At 54.3% G+C, this 18,837-nt stretch overlaps 1 protein-coding gene across 1 annotated transcript in view; it reads left to right on the top strand.

Moving 5' to 3' along the window:
• MICALL1 (MICAL like 1) overlaps positions 1–18,837 on the top strand; it is a 29,465-nt gene that overhangs the window by 9,753 nt on the left and 875 nt on the right. The window contains exons 4-16 of the mRNA XM_053583999.1: positions 2,165–2,253; positions 3,393–3,535; positions 5,429–5,883; positions 7,133–7,190; positions 8,514–8,887; positions 10,318–10,727; positions 13,266–13,400; positions 14,046–14,172; positions 14,260–14,350; positions 14,482–14,555; positions 16,987–17,101; positions 17,325–17,371; positions 18,391–18,816. Coding sequence (XP_053439974.1) covers positions 2,165–2,253; positions 3,393–3,535; positions 5,429–5,883; positions 7,133–7,190; positions 8,514–8,887; positions 10,318–10,727; positions 13,266–13,400; positions 14,046–14,172; positions 14,260–14,350; positions 14,482–14,555; positions 16,987–17,101; positions 17,325–17,371; positions 18,391–18,512 — 2,240 coding nt within the window. The 3' untranslated portion in view covers positions 18,513–18,816. The remainder of the gene's footprint in view (positions 1–2,164; positions 2,254–3,392; positions 3,536–5,428; positions 5,884–7,132; positions 7,191–8,513; positions 8,888–10,317; positions 10,728–13,265; positions 13,401–14,045; positions 14,173–14,259; positions 14,351–14,481; positions 14,556–16,986; positions 17,102–17,324; positions 17,372–18,390; positions 18,817–18,837) is intronic.

Raw genomic sequence — 18,837 nt, 5'->3', positions numbered from 1 at the left:
TACTGGGAGGCTGAAGCAAGAGAATTGCTTAAGCCCAAGAGTTTGAGGTTACTGTGAGCTGTGACACTACAGCACTCTACCAAGGGCGACATAGTAAGACTCTGTCTAAAAAAAAAAGCAATGGGGGAAGGAGTGACTACTTTAGATGGGTAATCAGGGAAGGCTTCTCTGAGGAGGTGACATTTGATCTGAACCTTAAATAAGGAGAAGGAGGAGGAGCTGTGAAAATGGAAGGGAAATGTTCCAGGCCAGGGAGCAGAAGGGGATCTGTGCTGTTGGGGAGTGAGTGGGGAGGAGAAAATGAAGACAGAGGACATTGGCGGGGAGTGGAAAGATCATGTAGGCACTTGATTAGGCTGCTGGGCTTCCAAAATTTTGGCCATGACTCACAATAAAAAATAAATTTCCCATTATAATTCAAGTTCATGCGCCATGGGTAAATGAAACAAGTTTCAGGAAATGATTCTTCCCTTTAAAACATGCGATGCATGCAGATATTTTCTGTTCTTTTCTTTCTTTTTTTTTTTGTTTTTTTGTTTTTGAGATGGGGTCTCACTCTATTACCCAGGCTGGAATGTAGTGGCATCATCATAGCTCACTGTAACCTCATATTCCTGGGATCAAGCACTCCTCCTGCCTCAGCCTCCCCAGTAGGTACATATGCTACCATGCCCAGCTAATTTTGAAAAAAATATTTTATAGAGATAGGGTCTTGCTATGTTGCCCAGGCTGCTCTTGAACTCCTGGCCTCAAGTGATCCTCCCTCCTTGGCCTCCCAAAGTACTCCCAAAGTGCTAGAATTATAGGTGAGAGCCACTGAATCTGGCTTCTAGTCTATTGGTCTTTTATTTTATTTTATTTATTTTTTATTTTTTTTCTGAGACAGAGTCTCACTATGTCACCCTTGGTAGAGTGCTGTGGCATCACAGCTCACAGCAACCTCAAACTCTTGGGCTTAAGAGATTCTCTTGCCTTTGCCTCCCAAGTAGCTGGGACTACAGGTGCCCACAACGATGCCCAGCTATTTTTTTTGTTGTTGTCGTTGTTTAGTAGGCTCGGGTTGGGTTCGAGCCCACCAGCTCCAGTACATGTGGCCGGTGCCCACTGAGCTATGGGCGCCGAGCCTCTATTTTTTAAATGTGCTGGTTGTAATCCACTAAATTGGTTTCAGGACTCATTAATAGAATGTAACCTGAAGTTTGGTCAGTGCTATTTTAGACCATAGCAAGGAAATTGAATTTTATTTTTAAAATTTTCATACAGTAAAATTGACCTTTTTATGGGTATAAAGTTATCTGACTTTTGGGGGTTTTATTTTATTTTATTTATTTATTTTTTTTCTATTTTTTTTTTTTTGTTGTTGTTGTTGCAGTTTGGCCGGGGCTGGGTTTGAACCCGCCACCCTCGGCATATGGGGCTGGCGCCCTACTCACTGAGCCACAGGCGCCGCCCTGGGGGTTTTATTTTATTTTATTTTAGTTTTTTGTAGTTTTTGGCCGGGGCTGGGTTTTGAACCCACCACCTCTGGCATATGGGACCGGCGCCCTACTCACTGAGCCACAAGCGCCGCCCATGGGGGTTTTATTTTTGATCACTGGGTACAGAGTAGGTGCTCAGTAAATATTTGCCAAAGTAGTAATGAAGGAGTTCACTCTTAGAGGAATCAGGGTAGGTTGGGGTGGGTGGGTTTGTTCTGGCGAGGGGAGTGCAGGCAGGGCCGTTCTGTTCACACCTGCCCATGTGGGGAGAGGCAGGGCAGCTCCTTGTTGATCCTAGGTAGCCAGCCCACTTTCCTGAGCCTTCAGGGCAGCGGTGTATGGTTCCTTTTTTGTCCTTCCTCCAACCGCCTTCCCCTGGTGGGAGGGAAGCTGCAAGTCCTGCCACATTCAGGGTGCTCTGTTGGTTCTGTGACGTGCTGCTGCATGCTTGTTGAGATCAGCCTTGCATAGTAGAAATTATTATCTCTACTTGATGGAGCCTCAGTGAGACTAAGTGGTTTGCCCTCAGTGCATAGTTTGAAGGTGAAGGTGTCCCCTGGCCTATGTGAATTGGGAGGCTGCTCTTGTCCCTCTGTGTTAGGTGACCCGCCAAAGGTGATGGCTGGGGCCTCCTGGGACTTGAAGATCTCTGCCTGCTGCAGGGTCCCCTCCCTGTCTCTTCGCAGCCGGTGTCTCACCACCCACGAAGGACCCAGCGCCCTGCTCTCCTCCATCTGTAGCACCCACGCCAGCGGAACCAGGCGACGGGGCTCAGGTAGGCAGATGCTTAGGGTGGTAGAAGGGGTGGGTTGGAGGGGCTGAGTTGGGGGGATAACTGTCACTGCAGTCATTCTCTGGTGAGGAAGTTAGTTCTGATGGTGTTCACAGTGCATCATCTGTCCCTACCCCATTGGCTGTGGAAATAGCATCTCCCAGGCCAGGAAAAGGGGCCAGTGTCCTTCTATGGGCAGGGGTCCCACCATTTCCTCCAGGGCTCAGGGTATGGTCAGGAGGTGCCAGGTTGGGCAAAGGAGAGAGAGGGCAGGCCACAGGACTGACTTTGCCACCATGGACTGTCAGGAGTTATACACAAAATAAAGCAAATGTTCCCCTTGGTTCCTTTTGAGGCAGAGCTTTAAGCTTCTCAGTATGATTTATTTAATGCCCTTCACAACCTGGGGAGGTCAGTACTATGGGCCCTGATAGGCTAATGAGGTTTAGTCCAAGGTCATTTAGTGAGGAAGTGGGGGCCACACTGCCAGTCACCTGTTCTAAGAGGAAATGACATCAGCTCTTCACATCTGGATGGCACTTCACAATGTGCAAAGGTTTTTTCCTACCTGCTGCCATCTGCTCTTTGTTGGAGGGGCTCCTGACAGGCAGGCCAGGGTGGGTCCCCAGTGAGGCCACGTGGGACTGAGACTGGCAGGGACTTTCTGGTTCCATTTTGTAAGTGGGAACCCAAGGCCCAGAGACTCCAGCAGCTTACTCAAGGTTATGGTGCTAGAAATAGAGAAATTGGGATTTAGATCTGTTGCAGCACAGGGAGTGAAGAAAGAAAAGGCAGATGGGGTGGGCCTAAGGGGACAGTGACCAGCAGGGAGGCCCACCCAAAGGGAGGACAGGGCATGAGTAGCCTGCAGGGAGGGAGTTCTCAGAAACCGGAAGTCAGGATTTTCATGTTCTCATGCTGGCTTGGTGACCTTGGGCAAGGCTTTTCCCACTCTCTGGGCTTTGGTTTCCTCATCTGGGAGATGGTGACAGTCTCCTGTCTCCTGACCCTGCTTGGGGCTTAGGAAGTGCATTACTGCACACTTGACGGACATAGCTATGATGGGGGGGAGGGAGTGTTCTCGAATAGGAGGGCTGGTGACCATGTCCCTACATCCAACCTGCCCACCCTATTCCCTGCAGGGCAAGAAGCTCTCCTCGGGTAGCCTGTCAGAGCAGGGTGCTCACCAGGCCCCCAGCAGTATCTGTGCAGCCTGCAGGCAGCATGTGCACCTGGTGCAGCGGTACCTGGCCGAGGGCAGGCTGTACCACCGGCACTGCTTCCGGTGAGTGGCTGGGGGAGCTGGGGCAGAGGGGTTCGGCCAGTCACCCCCAGTACAAAGGAGGGAGTCACCATGGATTTGGCACCTACTGTGTGCCAGGTGTCCTGCCAGGCTCTTTGTACCGGGGTGTCTTGCTTATCCCCATTTTACTGATGGGCAAACTAAGGCTTAGCCAGAGGAAGAGACCTGCTTAGAACTGTGTGAATAACACAGGATTAGAGCTTAGGGGTTCTGTTTTGAGCATCTGAGCTCTTCAAGGAGAACTACAGAATGATGATTAGGAGCAGGAGCAGTACCTAGTTCAAAAGCCACTAGAAAAAGAAAAAAAAATTTTTTTTGAGATAGTCTTACTCTGTCATCTGGTGCAGAGTGCTGTGGCATCATAGCTCACAGCAACCTCAAACTCTTGGGCTCAAGCAATCCTCTTGCTTCAGCCTCCCAAGTAGCTGGGACTACAGGCACCCACCACAATTCCCAGCTAGTTTTTTCTTTTTTCTTTTTTTGGTAGAGACAGAGTCTTATTTTATCGCCCTCGATAGAGTGCCGTGGCGTCACACAGCTCACAGCAACCTCCAACTCCTGGGCTTAGGCAATTCTCTTGCCTCAGCCTTCCGAGCAGCTGGGACTATAGGCGCCCGCCACATTGCCTGGTTATTTTTTTGTTGTTGCAGTTTACCTGCCACCCTCAGTATATGGGGCCAGCGCCCTACCTATTGAACCACAGGCGCTGCCTGCCAGCTAGTTTTTTTTATTTTTAGTAGAGATGGGTTCTGGCTCTTACTCAGGCCAGTCTTGAACTCCTGAGCTCAAACAATCCTCCTGCCTCGGCCTCCCAGAGTGCCAGGAGTACAGGTGTGAGCCACTTCACCCACCCCCTTGTTGAGCTTTTTAAGTTTTTTTAGAGACAGAGTTTCACTGTGTTGCCCAGGCTAGACTTGAACTCCTGGGCTCAAGTGATCCTGCTGCCTCAGGAGTAGTTGGGACTACAGGCACATGCCACCATGCCTGGTTTGAATTAAAAAAGAAAATTACAATAACAACTTATTCTATGTATGTGGCTCCCAGGAGAAGCCAGGTTTCAAGAAAGCAGTATAAAAGACATGTGAAATAGCAAAATTTAGGAAGTTTATGAAAATATTTTATATTTTACAAAAAGGAAACCAAACCATATTTCCTGTTCATCAGGTCTTAAAAAAAAGAAACCAGGAAAAAGAAATCAAACAATGAAGGAAAGCCAACAACTGAGTTGCACCATGAATTTGACCTGGTTGAGAATGGGTCTGGGGGTGGTGTGAGGGGGGCAGCTGGAGCCAGAACCCCATGGCCCTCCTTGCAGAATTGAGGTGTCATGGGGAAAAAGTCTGGGGGAGGGGAAAGATTACACTGATACAGTCACATCTGATCACCAGGGCAGTGGTTCCCAGTAAAAAATGCATCTGACACTGTGACATGATAGAAATACTTACCTGAAATGAAACTTGTCGAAATAGATACACAACTGGAGTAAGTTTCACAAAACAGTGTTTGTCTTTACTTGTGTGATGCAATCTGATATATTTTATTTCATTAAAAAAAACATCTGGTTGGTTGGAAACCACTTAATTGATTTACTGAGCCACTGATGGGTGGCAGCTGTCCATTGGTGGTACCTCTTGGGGGGAACTTTTGCTTCTTCCTCTTGCAGGATAAACTAAAGTCATGTTTCATAATTTCTGTTGCTGATTTCATGTGATCTTGTTCCACTCTGTTTCTGACAGTTACCATTTTCTTTTTCTTCTGGGAAGTGCAGGGTGTTGAGCCAGGATCTGGGGTGGCAGTTGGCTGCTGGTACACGGGTAGTCAGTGCTGGGTGCGGGGCTGGTTGGCTAAGTGAACCTTTGTCCTGTCCCCTGGCAGGTGTCAGCAGTGCTCCAGCACCCTGGTTCCTGGGGCTTACAGGAGTGGGCCTGAGGAGGGCACCTTTGTGTGTGCAGAACACTGTGCCAGGCTGGGCCCAGGGACAAGGTCAGGAGCCAGGTTAGGGCCCCTCTCACAGCCAAAGCAGCAGCACCAGCAGCAACTTGCAGAAACAGCCAAAGATGTCCTAGGAGGCAGCCCTAGCCCCAGTGTGGCTGCAGGGGCTGAGGAAGATGGACCCAAAGGCAGCCCTGAGGCCCGGCCCCAGATCCCCACGAAGCCCCAGGTTCCTGGCAAACCACCGGAGCTAGCCAGCCCCCCGGCCGGCCGACCCACACCTGCCCCCAGGAAGGCCATTGAGAGTACAGCCCCAACGCCCCCCACGCCCCGGCCCCGCTCCAGTCTACAGCAAGAGAACCTGGGGGAGCAGGCTGGCAGCAGCGGCCTGGTGAATGGTGAGCCAGGGCCCAGCTAGGGGCCGGGGTGCTGGGTGAGAGTGTCCGTGTGTCTGGAAGTATTCAAGTGCTGCTATCTGTTTGTCCTCTGCATACTGTGATGTCCTAGGCCTTACCTGTGTAAGGCTCTAATATCTTAGAGATTATTAATTCCTGTGGCAAATATTAAGTTACCGCGTGCCTGTCTGTGCCAAGCTCTGCTATCGCCGCTGATACAGCCCAGACAAAACAGACTTAGATCCCTGCCTCTGAGGTGCCTTGCAACTGTGTGTGTGCTCTTGTGTGCATCTGTGGGCTTCAGTTTCAGGGTGTCTAGTGAGTGTACATCCATGTGTGCCTGTATGTCCCCAGTGTCTCAGGGACTCTGTGTACATTGGTGACCTTCTTGTGCGTCCTGGCCTGTCCGCAGGCACGCTACAGGTGACCTCCACCCCCTTATGGGTGGAGGCGCAGAGGAGTCAAGTGGGCCCTGAGTTAGTCTGAGCTGCAGTGGAGACCCCTGCCGTACTCTATATGATGGTCCCAAATAACCTCCTTGGATTTCTATCAGCTCATGGAAACGAGGCTGCTTGTAAACTGAAGTGTGCTTGGGCAGCCCTCATCATCCTGTCAGAGAAGGCACTGGAGGCCTCCGGGTGGGGGAGGGGGAGACTCCCAGGGTCGCCCTGGGACTTGTACCAGAACATTCTGTGTGTTTGGTTCTGTTCAGCACTCCTGGAGGCTGGCTCTGAGCCCAGTCCTGAGCTGGCCACAGGGACATAGGTACTGCTCAGACCTATTTGTGCCTTCAAGGTGCCCACAGGGTGGAGGGGTGACAGGCACAGATAGGGGCTTCTGTAATGCAGCCATCCTGGTGAGATGGAGGGGAGGGAGCAGGGCCATTGTGCTACTCATGGAGGACACTTGGGGTCAAGGGGTGCTTCCAGGAGGAGGTGACATCTGGGATGAGCTGAGACAATGTTTCTTGTCCATGTCGGGGAAGTGTCTGAAGGAACTTGGGTTCCCCCTTCTTAATTAAAACACAGATGGGGTCTCCAGTGTTCTGGCCTTGACCCCTGACTGTTCTCAGTCACCTTTAGTGCTTACCTAATCTTAGTGAAGGTGGACCAGGGAGGCACAAGGGCATGGATGAGGTAGCCATGGCCCGGCAGGTGGGAAGGAAGGGCAGTCCTTGGCGAGGCAGCCAGTATGGCTGGGTGCCCGTCTCTGCTGCTCATAAAAGCCTGGCTTATTTTCCTTTCCCATCTAGGAAGACTACATGAACCGCCTGTCCCCAAGCCGAGAGGGACACCCAAGCTGTCTGAGGGGTATGTCAGTCTCTGAGAGGCTTTCCAGCTTTAGATGCTCTGGTGTTGGGGATGGGGGTGCCTTGTACATGGGCAGGGCTGGGCTCAGGAGGATGGCTCGTGGTCCAGGTGGGGAAGAACTGTGCCCACGTCCCCTTCCCCCACGGCTCACCTGGGAATTCCCAATTCAACCACCTGACCTGCTTCCCAGGTGCTGCGCCTGTGAGCAGCAGTGCCTGGAGGTGACAGCCACCTCTGGAATCCCTTCCTCTCTCCAGACTCTGTTTCCTCTATAATATGGGAAAGTTGTTGTGAAGCTTGTTGGCAAAACATGGGAAGGCCTGGAAAAGTCCAACTGTCCTTCCTGGCTTTCAGGTCCTCCCCCAGGCCCGAGCTACCCAGGGAGGACATCTGTTTCCAGCCCTTCTTGGGAAGCTGTGCCTCCCCACGTGGTCAGTCTGGGAGGGGCAAGGCCGGCCATGGCTGTGCTAGTCTCCAGCATTCCCTGAGTCCCTGGCATTCGGCCAATGCTCAGGTGCCCCGCCTAGCACTGGCCACAGTAGCTCACTGGATCCTTATGCCAGCCCTGTGAGGCAGGGATGGTTACTGTCCGCATTTAGTGGACAAGGAGACTGACACACAGAGAGGTCAGGTGACTTTCCCCGCTCATGCAGATAGTAAAGAGCTGAGCCTCCTGTTGTTCTTTTTTTATTTATTTATTTATTTTTATTTTTTGTAGAGACAGAGTCTCACTGTACCGCCCTCGGTAGAGTGCCGTGGCGTCACACGGCTCACAGCAACCTCTAACTCTTGGGCTTACACGATTCTCTTGCCTCAGCCTCCCGAGTAGCTGGGACTATAGGCGCCCGCCACAGTGCCCGGCTATTTTTTTGTTGCAGTTTGGCCGGGGCCGGGTTTGAACCCGCCACCCTCGGTATATGGGGCCGGCGCCCTACTCACTGAGCCACAGGCACCGCCCCCTCCTGTTGTTCTTTGCCGGGCAGGGTTAACAGCAGCTGTGTGACTTGAAGGCCCAGCCTGTCCAGGCTTTGGGGGGCCTAGTTGGCATGTGACTGTAACAGCCCATTTTTTTTTTTTTGTGATTTTTGTCCGGGGCTGGGTTTGAACCCACCTTCTCCGGCATATGGGACCGGCGCCCTACTCCTTGAGCCACAGGCGCCGCCCGTAACAGCCCATTTTACATTAGCCCCATGGGGCTGGGTAAGAGGAGGGAAGGGGCTATTTCTCATCTACCCCCTTTGAAATGGACTCAAAACTGTCTAGTGAGAAGGAAGCTGGCCCGTCACCTCTGCTGGTGGTTTCTGTTTCTTCCTGCCTCTTTAGGACACCAGCTCCCAGAAAGGACCCCCCATGGATCACACTGGTGCAGGCAGAGCCAAAGAAGAAGCCAGCCCCACTTCCCCCCAGCAGCAGCCCTGGGCCGCCTGGAGGGGACAGCAGCTGGGTGGAGAATGGAGGTGTGGCAGAGGGGGCCCAGCCGAGCCCAGCGGCCAGTCTGGAGTCCAAGTCCTATAACCCCTTTGATGATGATGATGAGGAGGAGTCCCCAGCTGCACCCAGCTTGGCTATCAGCCCTGCCCCGGCCCACCCGGAGTCCACACCCAAGTCCCTGCACCCCTGGTACGGCATCACCCCCACTAGCAGCCCCAAGGCAAAGAAGCGCCCTGCGCCCCGTGTGCCCAACACCTCTCCACTTGGTGAGTGCCTTTCCTGTGGCTGTCCTGGCAGTGGGAACTCCAGGGTGGGCTCCTGAGTCAGCTCAGGACTAGGGTGGGCTGTGGTGTGGCAGAACCTCTCCAGGCCAGGTGCCTGCGTCTCCTCTCATTTAATCCCAGGGCAAACCTGTGAGTGTAACTATTTGCCAGGTGAGGAGACTGAAGCACAGAGAGGTGAAGTAATTTGCCTGGGGCCTCAGTGCTTTAGCAGTGGTGGCAGGATTTGAACCCACGCAGTCTGGCTTGAGCCTGTCCTTCTCGCGCTCCTGTTGTGCTAATTAAACATGTTATCCAGTGAAGTGCTCAGTATAGCACAGCGTGGGGCTGGTGGAAAGTGCGCACCAGGGGCCAGCACTAATCCTGCCCAACCCAGTCACTGTCGCTGCACTTGCTGAGTGACTTGGCTCTCACCCGGCTGTGTGTAACTCGGGTGTAGTGACTTGGAGCTGTTCCCTCCCTGACCTGTCCTCAGCTGCCCATCTGGGAAATAGCAGTGGGCCAGCTCCGGGGAGCTGTGCCTTTGCACCCAGGTCTTCCTTCCTCACTCAGGTGCACCGTGGTGTCTGGCCTTCACCTTCTAGTGTTCACCTTATGCCCTGGCTTGGCACTTTCCCCCATGTCTGGGGTCTAGCTGCCTCCAAGAGCTTAGTGGGACCCTATCAGGCAGTGGAGCCAGACACCTGCTGGAGGCCACCAGAGGCAGGTACTCTGAGGGTCTGAGTGGAACCCTCGGACCCCCTAACTGAGTGCGGCCTGTCTGAGTGGAGCTGGTGAGCAGCTTTGGGGTACAGTAGAGGGCATGAGGGTCAGACACAGCAGGGTTCAACCCCAGCCCTTGCTGGGACAAATGCCTTCTCCTCTCTGAGTCTGTTGCCTCATCTGGAAGAGGTAGATGACCCACTTGGACATGTGGCATTCGTCATCCATGGGAAAATAAATTGGTGCCCGGCAGTGCCTGGCTAGAGCCAACTGCTGTGAGGGCTGCCTGCTCTCCTACCTCTTCCCTGCAGGTTCGAGGCAGAGAAGAGGCTCCCTCATCACTTCCTCTGGCCTTCTCATTTCCCAGAGTCCCCACCCTCCCTGCCTGGTGGCTTTGCCTTGGGGTACACTCAGACATGGGGGTGCTTAGCAGTGTGTGGGAGGCCAGCAGCCTTCTGGCTGAGCGAGTGAAGAGCATAGATGTGCCAGCAGGCGGCAGGCAGAACACGAGGAGTGTGGGATGCACTTGGCTGACTGGCTGCCCTTAGTGACTCTGGTCCTGCCTTGTGTTTGCTGTTGTCTGGACTCTGCCCCGTCTAGACATGGGGAGCGTGGGTTTTCAGGGCTACTGCAGCTCTGTGGAGCACGTTAGGTGAGGTTGGAAGCCCTGATTGTGCCCCCTTGTGAGGTGCCCATCTGCTCGGTTTGTACAGCTCTGCACGCCTCCCGCCTCTCTCACTCGGAGCCACCCTCGGCCACACCATCACCAGCCTTAAGTGTGGAGAGCCTGTCATCGGAGAGCTCCAGCCAGATTGCTAGTGGGAAGCTTCTGGAGCCGCCAGCTGTGCCCAAGAGCTCCTCAGAACCTGCTGTCCATGCCCCTGGCACCCCTGGAAACTCTGCCAGCCTCTCTGCCAACTCCTCCCTGTCCTCCTCTGGGGAAGTGGTACAACCCAGCGTGGTGCAGACACCTCAGGCCAGCCCTGGCCTTGCCCCCAGGGCCAGTCCAGGTCCCCAGCCGGCCAAGCCCTGCAGTAGTGCCACCCCAACCCCGCTCTTGTTGGTTGGAGACAAGTGCCCTGCATCTCCCCCTGGAAGTTCATCTCCACAGTTGCAGCTGAAGGTGAGTACTCCCTCATCCTCCCCAAAAGTTGTGTCATCTCTGGTGGATGTGGGACTGGTCTTGGGACAGGAATGTCCAGGCTCATCTCTGCTGGCCCCTGGTTTCTTGAGTGACCTGTCTATGCCCATCTACCCATTCCCCAGTCTGTTCACTGAGGTATGAATCCATTTATCCATCCTGTCCCCGCTTGCTGGAGCTCCCACCTATCTGTCTACCTGGCCACCCACTTGATTATTTATATCCTTTGGGTCTGGGCTTGTTTACCTGCTTGACCCCTGCACTGGCCCTTTTGGGATCTATTCACTAGTCTACCCTTTCATTCACCCAGGCTCTGTTGATGCCAGATCCTGGGCTGGATTAAGCTGCATTAAGACCCTGTCCTTGCCCTCCAGTGGCTTACAGTGTGCTCGGTGAGACAGGAGTAACAATTGATCTGGAAGGCGATCTGGGGTAGGAGGGAGGGGATGACTCCCTTCTCTAGAGACTCAGCCTCCCTGTCATAGACTGGGGCAGCTGGCGCTCACTGGGCACCTCCTGAGTGCACTGGGCTCCAGAGGTCATATGGATGGTGGTCCCTGTCCTTGAGATGCCCACAGCCAGGTCTGGGGGAGGTGCTGAAATAACCGTGCCACTGCATACACAATTTGTAGTGGGCAGGGAGGGAGGTCAGCCCCCAATAGGCAGAAGCACTGGGACACACACGTTTACCAGATGCATCTGTTGGGTGCTGTGGGTGGGGGGTGCTGGTGCTGTCTACCTCTCGAGGTGAAGTGGGCGTGAGGGGCCTGGCTGGGCACCTGTCCCAGGCAGCTCCTCTTGCAGATCCTTTATGAACTATTGGCTCACTCGTTTCTCTGCCCCACGCCAAGGGGTTGGGACATTCCTTTGGGCACCCTATTCCAGAGGGAGGGGCCTCTTTTGCAGCCATAGGTCCTTTGGATGGCCCTATGCCCTGATTCCCTCTTGAGTGCCCAAGGCTCGTCTGGTGGAAGGTGGCAGGACAGCTCACGGGGGCAGTTGTAGTTGTGGCCTGACCATTGCTGCTGGTCTATCCCTACCCTTGTGCCTTTCAGATCTCCTTAACCTTCCCTAGCCTGGGCAATAGCCTTTTGGGCACTTATTCCATCTGTGTCTCCCTCGTTTGGGTGACCTTGAGAAGGCTCTGCCCACTTCCAGACCTCAGGTTCCTATTTATGGCAAAGACCTAGGCAGCACTGAGTTTCTGGACTGTTCTGAGAACCCCCTGGGTTCCCTGGAGGTGGGGAGAGGGGATCAATTTTGGATTCACACCCCCACCAGCACACCCCTTTCAGACACCTGGCTTCTGTCTTGGGGCTGGGCAAGAGATTGGTTGGAGGGAATTCTTTGGCCAAGAAAAGGCTGGAAACCCTTAAGGGGCAGAGAAGCTTTGTGGCTTCACTGGGCCCCCGAGGTGTGTTTGTGCATGAAGGGTGCAGAATACTGCAGAACCGTTAAAGTGCCTCCTTCTGGGGGACCCCCCCCATGCACCTTTACCCCAGGATGAGAAGAGAATTTTAGCAGCAGCAGGAGCAGGAGCCAGGTCTGAGGTGACCCTGAGTCCCTGCCACACTAGATTTGGGCCTCAGCACTCCCCGTGCTTCAGAAATCCTAGGGCAGCTCCCACCTGAAAGACCTCCCTGAGCTGGTTCAGGCCTCCACCCCAGCTGCTGGGAGAAAGCTGGGTCAGCACTCCTTGGAGCACTTCAGGCCTCAGGCGAGGCCTTTATAAGGGACCCATGATGATGCCTGTCTGATGAGCTGGGGAGTGCGGCTGGGAAACACTGACATTGAGGGGCAGAGGCCCTGCCATGCCTCAGTGGTGGGGTTACCCAGTGGTGCTGGCCTCAGAGAGGGGAGAGGTTCCCTCAGAAGACACAAGGGCGCAGAGCTTGATTACTCTGGATGTGTGGATGGTGGGCTGGGCAGCAGAGGGTGGGGTCTTTTTGGGGCAGGAAGGGAGCTACCCCCCTTCTCCATCTGCTGGCTAGATTGGTGGGGGTGGGGATCCTGGTTTTGCACCCCTGGCTGGGTGATGCTGGTGAGCTGTTTCACCTCTCTGAGCCTCAGCATTCCCACTGGGGAGAAGGTGGCTATGTGGCTAAATGAGCCACTGTAGTCCTGTCTTGCCCTGAGTCCCATGTTCTGACCACTGCCCCTCAATGCTGATGGCTGCCCAGGCCATGACACAGAGTCTCACCCCAGCTTGGGCCCTTGGGACGTGTGTGGCCCTGAGTCTCTCTGAACTTGGATCGACTCAGCTGTGAAGTGGGCATTGCAGCACCCATTGGGCAGCTGTGAGAATTAAACAAGAATGTGTAAAAAGCACTCAGTGCAGCAGCTGACACGTGGGAGGTGTTCTGGAAATGGAATGGTTTGTTGAATGACTGAGCGCATCAGAGATAGGATTTGGGGAGATTCTCTCTGCCTAGGCCCTCCTGCCCCCAGGGGTCCTGGCCTGCTGGGGTCTTGACTTCTCTCTTCCTAGACTTACCCTGTGTTCTGCCTACCTGCCTTTAGTCTTCTTGCAAGGAGAATCCTTTTAACCGGAAGCCATCACCTGCAGCATCCCCAACCACAAAGAAGGCCACCAAGGGATCCAAGCCAGTGCGGCCACCTGCCCCAGGACATGGATTTCCACTCATCAAACGCAAGGTAGCGGCCCAGGGCTCCAGAGACCTGGCTGGCTGAGGCTCGGCGCCCTCCCCTTGGCAGCTGAAAGTTGCCTGTGGGTCTCTTAGAGAGGCTGGGTGTCTGGGCGGCTGCCCTCAGGTATGTAAGAGTGGGCTCTTGGGTGATCCAGCCTGAAGACTTGCAGCCAGGGGGATTTAGAACATACTAGTCCTTCAAGTAGCATGTGGTGCATTTCATTTGTTCCTAACAATAGTTCAAGTATCAAAGCACTTACAAGATACGCTGCTACTTAAACTGATTAGTGTTCTCAAGTTTATCTCTGTAGTAAGGTCACTTTCACTGACATTGTGATATCCTCTCTGGAGTGGCAGAGCAAGAGAGGCATTTCCACGAAGGGTGGGAAGTTATGCCTGCTCTGGTGTGTCTGTCGACTCTGCGACCAGTGGCACGCAGAGGCTATGGTTGTCCCCACACTGAGCCTTTCCCCACAGTGGGACCCTGCCTTTTTATCACACTGGCACAGGGGTCGGGGTGGGGCCTCTGGAACCTGCAGTGGCCAGTGTCGGCCATAGTAAAGGATAAGCTCCTGGCCCCAGCCTGAGCCAGAAGGGGACAGGTGGAGGAGCGGTTGGCCATCCTTCCAGTGACCAGTTCACTGTCGGGCAGGTCCAGGCTGACCAGTACATCCCGGAGGAGGACATCCATGGAGAGGTGGACACGATTGAGCGCCAGCTGGATGCCTTGGAGCACCGTGGGGTCCTGTTGGAAGAGAAGCTGAGGGGTGGCGTGAATGGTGCGGGTATTGATGGTTGGGGCCAGGGCCGGGAGCCTCTATTCCTGGGGGGCTAAGACCTGGCCTCAGCAACTGTCTGGCTTCCAGAGGGCGGTGAGGATGACATGCTGGTGGACTGGTTCAAGCTCATCCACGAGAAGCACCTACTGGTGCGGCGGGAGTCCGAGCTCATCTATGTGTGAGTCCCCTACACCCTCACCAGGCTCCCTCCCAGAATTTGTAGAGCTTAGAACCTAGAACCTCCGCCCTGCCCCCATCACTGTGGCATAGGGCAGGACAGCCAGATCAGTTGCCTTGTTCCCACTCCAGCTTCAAGCAGCAGAACCTGGAGCAGCGCCAGGCTGACGTCGAGTATGAGCTTCGGTGCCTGCTCAACAAGCCAGGTGAGCAGAGACTCCCTGGCACCTGCCCCAGGGGACAGGTGATGCAGAGGAGTGGGCCTCGTGGCAAGTGGATGGACAGAGCCTCAGTGGGGAGTACACAGGCAGACTGGTGACAGAGCCAGGGAGGGGGAGGCAGGAAGGAGGGATGGGAGAGACTATCACAGGTGGTAAGAAGCACAGAGCCATGGCAGGAAAAGGAACGGTATGGATGGCAGGGGGGTCCATGGTGTCAAGGCACGAGGGCTCCTGGTAAGCACGAGGCCCGAGAACAGCCTGGCCCAATTTGGGCATGGGGTCAGACAGTCCTGTGAGAGGTCACCTTGCTGTGTGATCTTGGATCTTGGTATGTTGCTTAGCTTCACTGACCCTCAGTGGCTTCAAGTGCTAGACGGGACGGGAGGTCCTCACCTCAGGGGGTATTCTCAGCAACTCTCTGTGCCCTCGGAGGTGCCGGTGGTTTTGTGTGGCTGAGTTGGGGTTTGATGAGAGAGGGCCCTCATGTGTCCTGTGGTCATGATATGCATTGAACTGCGGTTGCTGGCAGAGGCCACAGGACTGTGGAGAGTCCAGAGCTGGAAGCCAGGGCTTGTGACCACTTACTTTCCATGGCCCGGGCATGGTGCCCACCCTGGGCCATTGTTCCCACTTCACAAATGAGGAAAGGGAAGGCCGGGGGGACTTGCCCATTGGTGATGGAGTTGGGCTTCTGTTTGTGTCTCTGGCCTGGGCCTGTCTCTGCACACATGGCCCCTCCCATCTGCTGGGATGGTGGCTGTGCCTCTTTACTGACCTGGGGACTTGGGAGGCTGGAGTGTCCTTAGGAAGCCACAGAATGTCCCTGGCTTTGGCAGGGCGTGGCCACTGCTCAGGGCGCTACAGCCACACCTTATGGCCAGAATGTGCACAGCACCTCTGCCTCCCAGACTGGCCTGGACCTGGGCTGACTGTGGCTTCTTTCCAGGCCTACGTGGTAACTGCACACCTTGGGCTTGTCGGCCTGTCCTGGTGTTGTCTTTGGAGGGTGAGGCTAGTTTGTAAGGTCCTGAATCTAATATTCCATAAGGACCATCGCTTAGGGGTGTCAGGCTGCCCAGGTTCAAATATAGGCTCTACCTTTGCTGTGTGAAGCTGGGCAAGAACTTAACTTCCCTGAGCCTCCCCACATGAGTTTCCCCACATGTATACTAGGGATATAACTTTCCCAGGTCCCAGATTTGGGGAGTAGCATAGGGGTATTTGTCTTTTATTGTTGTTGTTGAGGTAGAGTCTCACTCTGTCACTCTGGGTAGAATGTCGTAGTGTCATTATAGCTCACAGCAACCTCAAACTCCTAGGCTCAAGTGATCCTCCTGCCTAAGCCTCCCTAATAGCTGGGACTATAAGCACCTGGAGTGACACCTAGCTATTTTTTTTTTCTTTTTTGTTGAGACAGGAGTCACACTCTGTTGTCCTTCGTAGAGTGCTATAAATACAATCATTGCTCATGGCAACCTCAAACTCTTGGGCTCAAGCTATCTTCTTGCCTCAGCCTCCTGAGTAGCTGGGACTACAGATGCCCACCACAACACCCAGCTAGATTTGGTAGAGACAGAGTCTCGCTCTTGGTCAGGCTGGTCTCAAACTATTGAGCTCAAGCGATCCACCTGCCTTAACCTCCCAAAGTGCTAGGATAACAGGTATGAGCCACTGGGCCAGGCCCAGTGTGGGATTTGAACTTTCGTGGTGACTCTGAGGTCTTGCCCTGTCCCAAGAAGTCCAGAAGTAGGTTGGGTCACCTGCTATTGAATTTTGGCAAGGTGAGGGGTAAGGGAATGTGACAGTGGCTGAGAGGACCTCAGGATATTTATTTCAATATGGGGATGCCTATGGTGGGTGCCCATCCCTGGAGCCTGCAGGGTGGGTAAGGGAGGAGAAGGTAATATGAGGCCCAGGTGGGCCCCTGCAGGTAGCCCATGGGGCTGGGGCTGGAGGGGAGAGAGCCCCGAGGGGCAGCAGGTCTACCCTCTCCCGTGGCCTTGTCTCAATGCCACTTGGGTCACATTGCTTCTTCTGCATGAAGACCCCGGGCCTCACTCTGACCCATTCATATCCTGCCTCCTGCAAGAAGCCACTGAATGAACATTTGTAGAATGGATGAGTGAACATGACCAGGAAACTTTGGCACATGCTGGCCTGCTTGCAGAGCTATGCTGTGCTGGCCTTGCCCTGGCCCCTTATGGGGTTTTGGTAAGCTGTCTAATATTCTTAGTTTCTTTTATCACAGCTTCATTTCCCTGAGAACTTGTGAACCCCACCATTGGGTCCCTCCTTCCTGTGTTCTTGGTATCTAGCAAGGGTCTGGTCCTCAGCACACCCAAAGCATTTAGGCAGTGGCTCCTAGGGGGAGGAGGGTTTTCCTACCACTCATGCCCCTACTTTTCTCCCTGGGCAGAAAAGGACTGGACAGAGGAGGACCGTGGCCGGGAGAAGGTGCTGATGCAGGAGATTGTGACCCTCATTGAGCAGCGCAACGCTATCATCAACTGCCTGGACGAGGACCGGCAGAGGTGACATGACTGAGGGAGGGGCTTCTGGCCAGGGGACTCCAGGGGGAGGGGCCCAGAGCCTGCTGTGCCAAGGGCCCCATGTGTGGGGCAGCTTCTTGGCAGAGCCCAGGACCACCACACCACAGGGCCATGTCAGCTATGCCCTCCTGCCAGCAGTGCCAGCCCACCCAGATTGTCTGCTGCATCTTCCTGTGGGGCACTCAGCTTCTTTTTCTCACTTCAGGGAAGAAGAGGAAGATAAGATGTTGGAAGCCATGATCAGGAAGAAAGGTGAGGCCTCTCCTGGGCATAAAGGCTGGTGCCTGGAAGTTCTGGCCTACCTGAAAGTTGAACTGCAGCCTGGAGGATGGAGGGTTGGGGCAGGTTGAAGGAGACCTTGGAGCAAGTGCTTCAGGGATGGGTGTGCACAAACTCCCAGCCTCTATTTTGCTGTAGAGGCCGTGTGTAGCAAGGGAGGCCTGGGTACAGCAAGGAAGGCTGTAGCCCAGGCTTGGAGGGTGACCATGGAACGCCCTGATCCCACAGGGGAGGACTGTGGCATATGGGGGCATTTTCCCAGGGTGGGGAAATGCAGCTGGTTTGGGGAGCAGTGCCTCCTGCCGATCAGAGCATGCTGGGAATGGTTAAAAGCACTGGACTATGAGTCAGGGAATCTGGGTTTTGATCTCGGTCCCATCAGTGACTCACTTTGTGGCCTTATGGCTAAGTCTTGACTCAGACCACAGTCAGACTGTGGGGTTCTAGTCTTACCTCTGGTACTTATTAGCTGGGTAACTTGAGTCACTCACCACTCTTACTCTCAGTATCTGCAGAATAGGGGTGGTACTGGCAACCCTCCCGGGCATGTATTGAGGATTGGTGAGATGACCAGTAAAGCACTTAGCCCAAGGCCTAGCCCTGCAAAGAGCTCAGTTGGTGTTAGTCCATTTCAAAGGCCCACATTTTCCTTGTCTGTAAAATTATGGGTTCGGGCAGATGATTTCTGTCAGTGTTTGTGATGTGACCCACAGAGCTGTGGGCACCAGCCCTGGTGATTACAGCCTTTTATGGGTAAGTGAATGCCAAGCTTCAGAGTTCCCAGAAGGCCTTTTGGTGTGTTTATCTTCTGATCCTTGCCAAAAACCCGGGAGAGGGTATGCTCCCTATCTGCTAGATGCAGAAATGGAGGCTGGGAAAGGTGAAGGTTCCCCCTGCTGGCCACACACCCAGGCCTGTATCACTGCCCCCATCTTGTCCTGCGTGGACCTCCCCTCCCCACTTTGTGAAGTGCTCCCCTTTCTCTGCTACAGAGTTCCAGAAGGAGGCTGAATCTGAAGGCAAGAAGAAGGGGAAGTTCAAGACCATGAAGATGCTGAAACTGCTAGGAAACAAGCGTGATACCAAAAGCAAGTCCCCCGGGGATAAGAGCTAACAGCGAGGGAAGCCAGCCAGGGACTGCCCCTGCCTGCTCCTGGACCAGCCCCTGGGCCAGCTCCTGGGCCATGCTCCCTGGAGGGGTTCACCTGCCTCTCTCAGATCAGTGAAGAGGAAAGATGACTTCAGGGGAAGGCGCCTCTGGATGATGGCCTCTTCCTCCAGCTAGGCTGGGCCAAAGAATCCTCTTCCTTTCTCTGAGGCCCAGGCAGCTGTGACTCAGCCCTGCCTTGTCTGATTCTGATGACTTTAGATGCTGTGACTGACCCAAGGGGCAAACAGCGGCCCATGGTCCAGGGCACGTCTGCTCCTTGTCTTGCTCA

The sequence above is a fragment of the Nycticebus coucang genome, chromosome 3, assembly GCF_027406575.1.
Source record: "Nycticebus coucang isolate mNycCou1 chromosome 3, mNycCou1.pri, whole genome shotgun sequence".
NCBI classification, from domain to species: domain Eukaryota; kingdom Metazoa; phylum Chordata; class Mammalia; order Primates; family Lorisidae; genus Nycticebus; species Nycticebus coucang.
The sequence above is the reverse complement of the archived record's forward strand: the minus strand, read 5'-3'. Positions and strand labels throughout refer to the sequence as shown.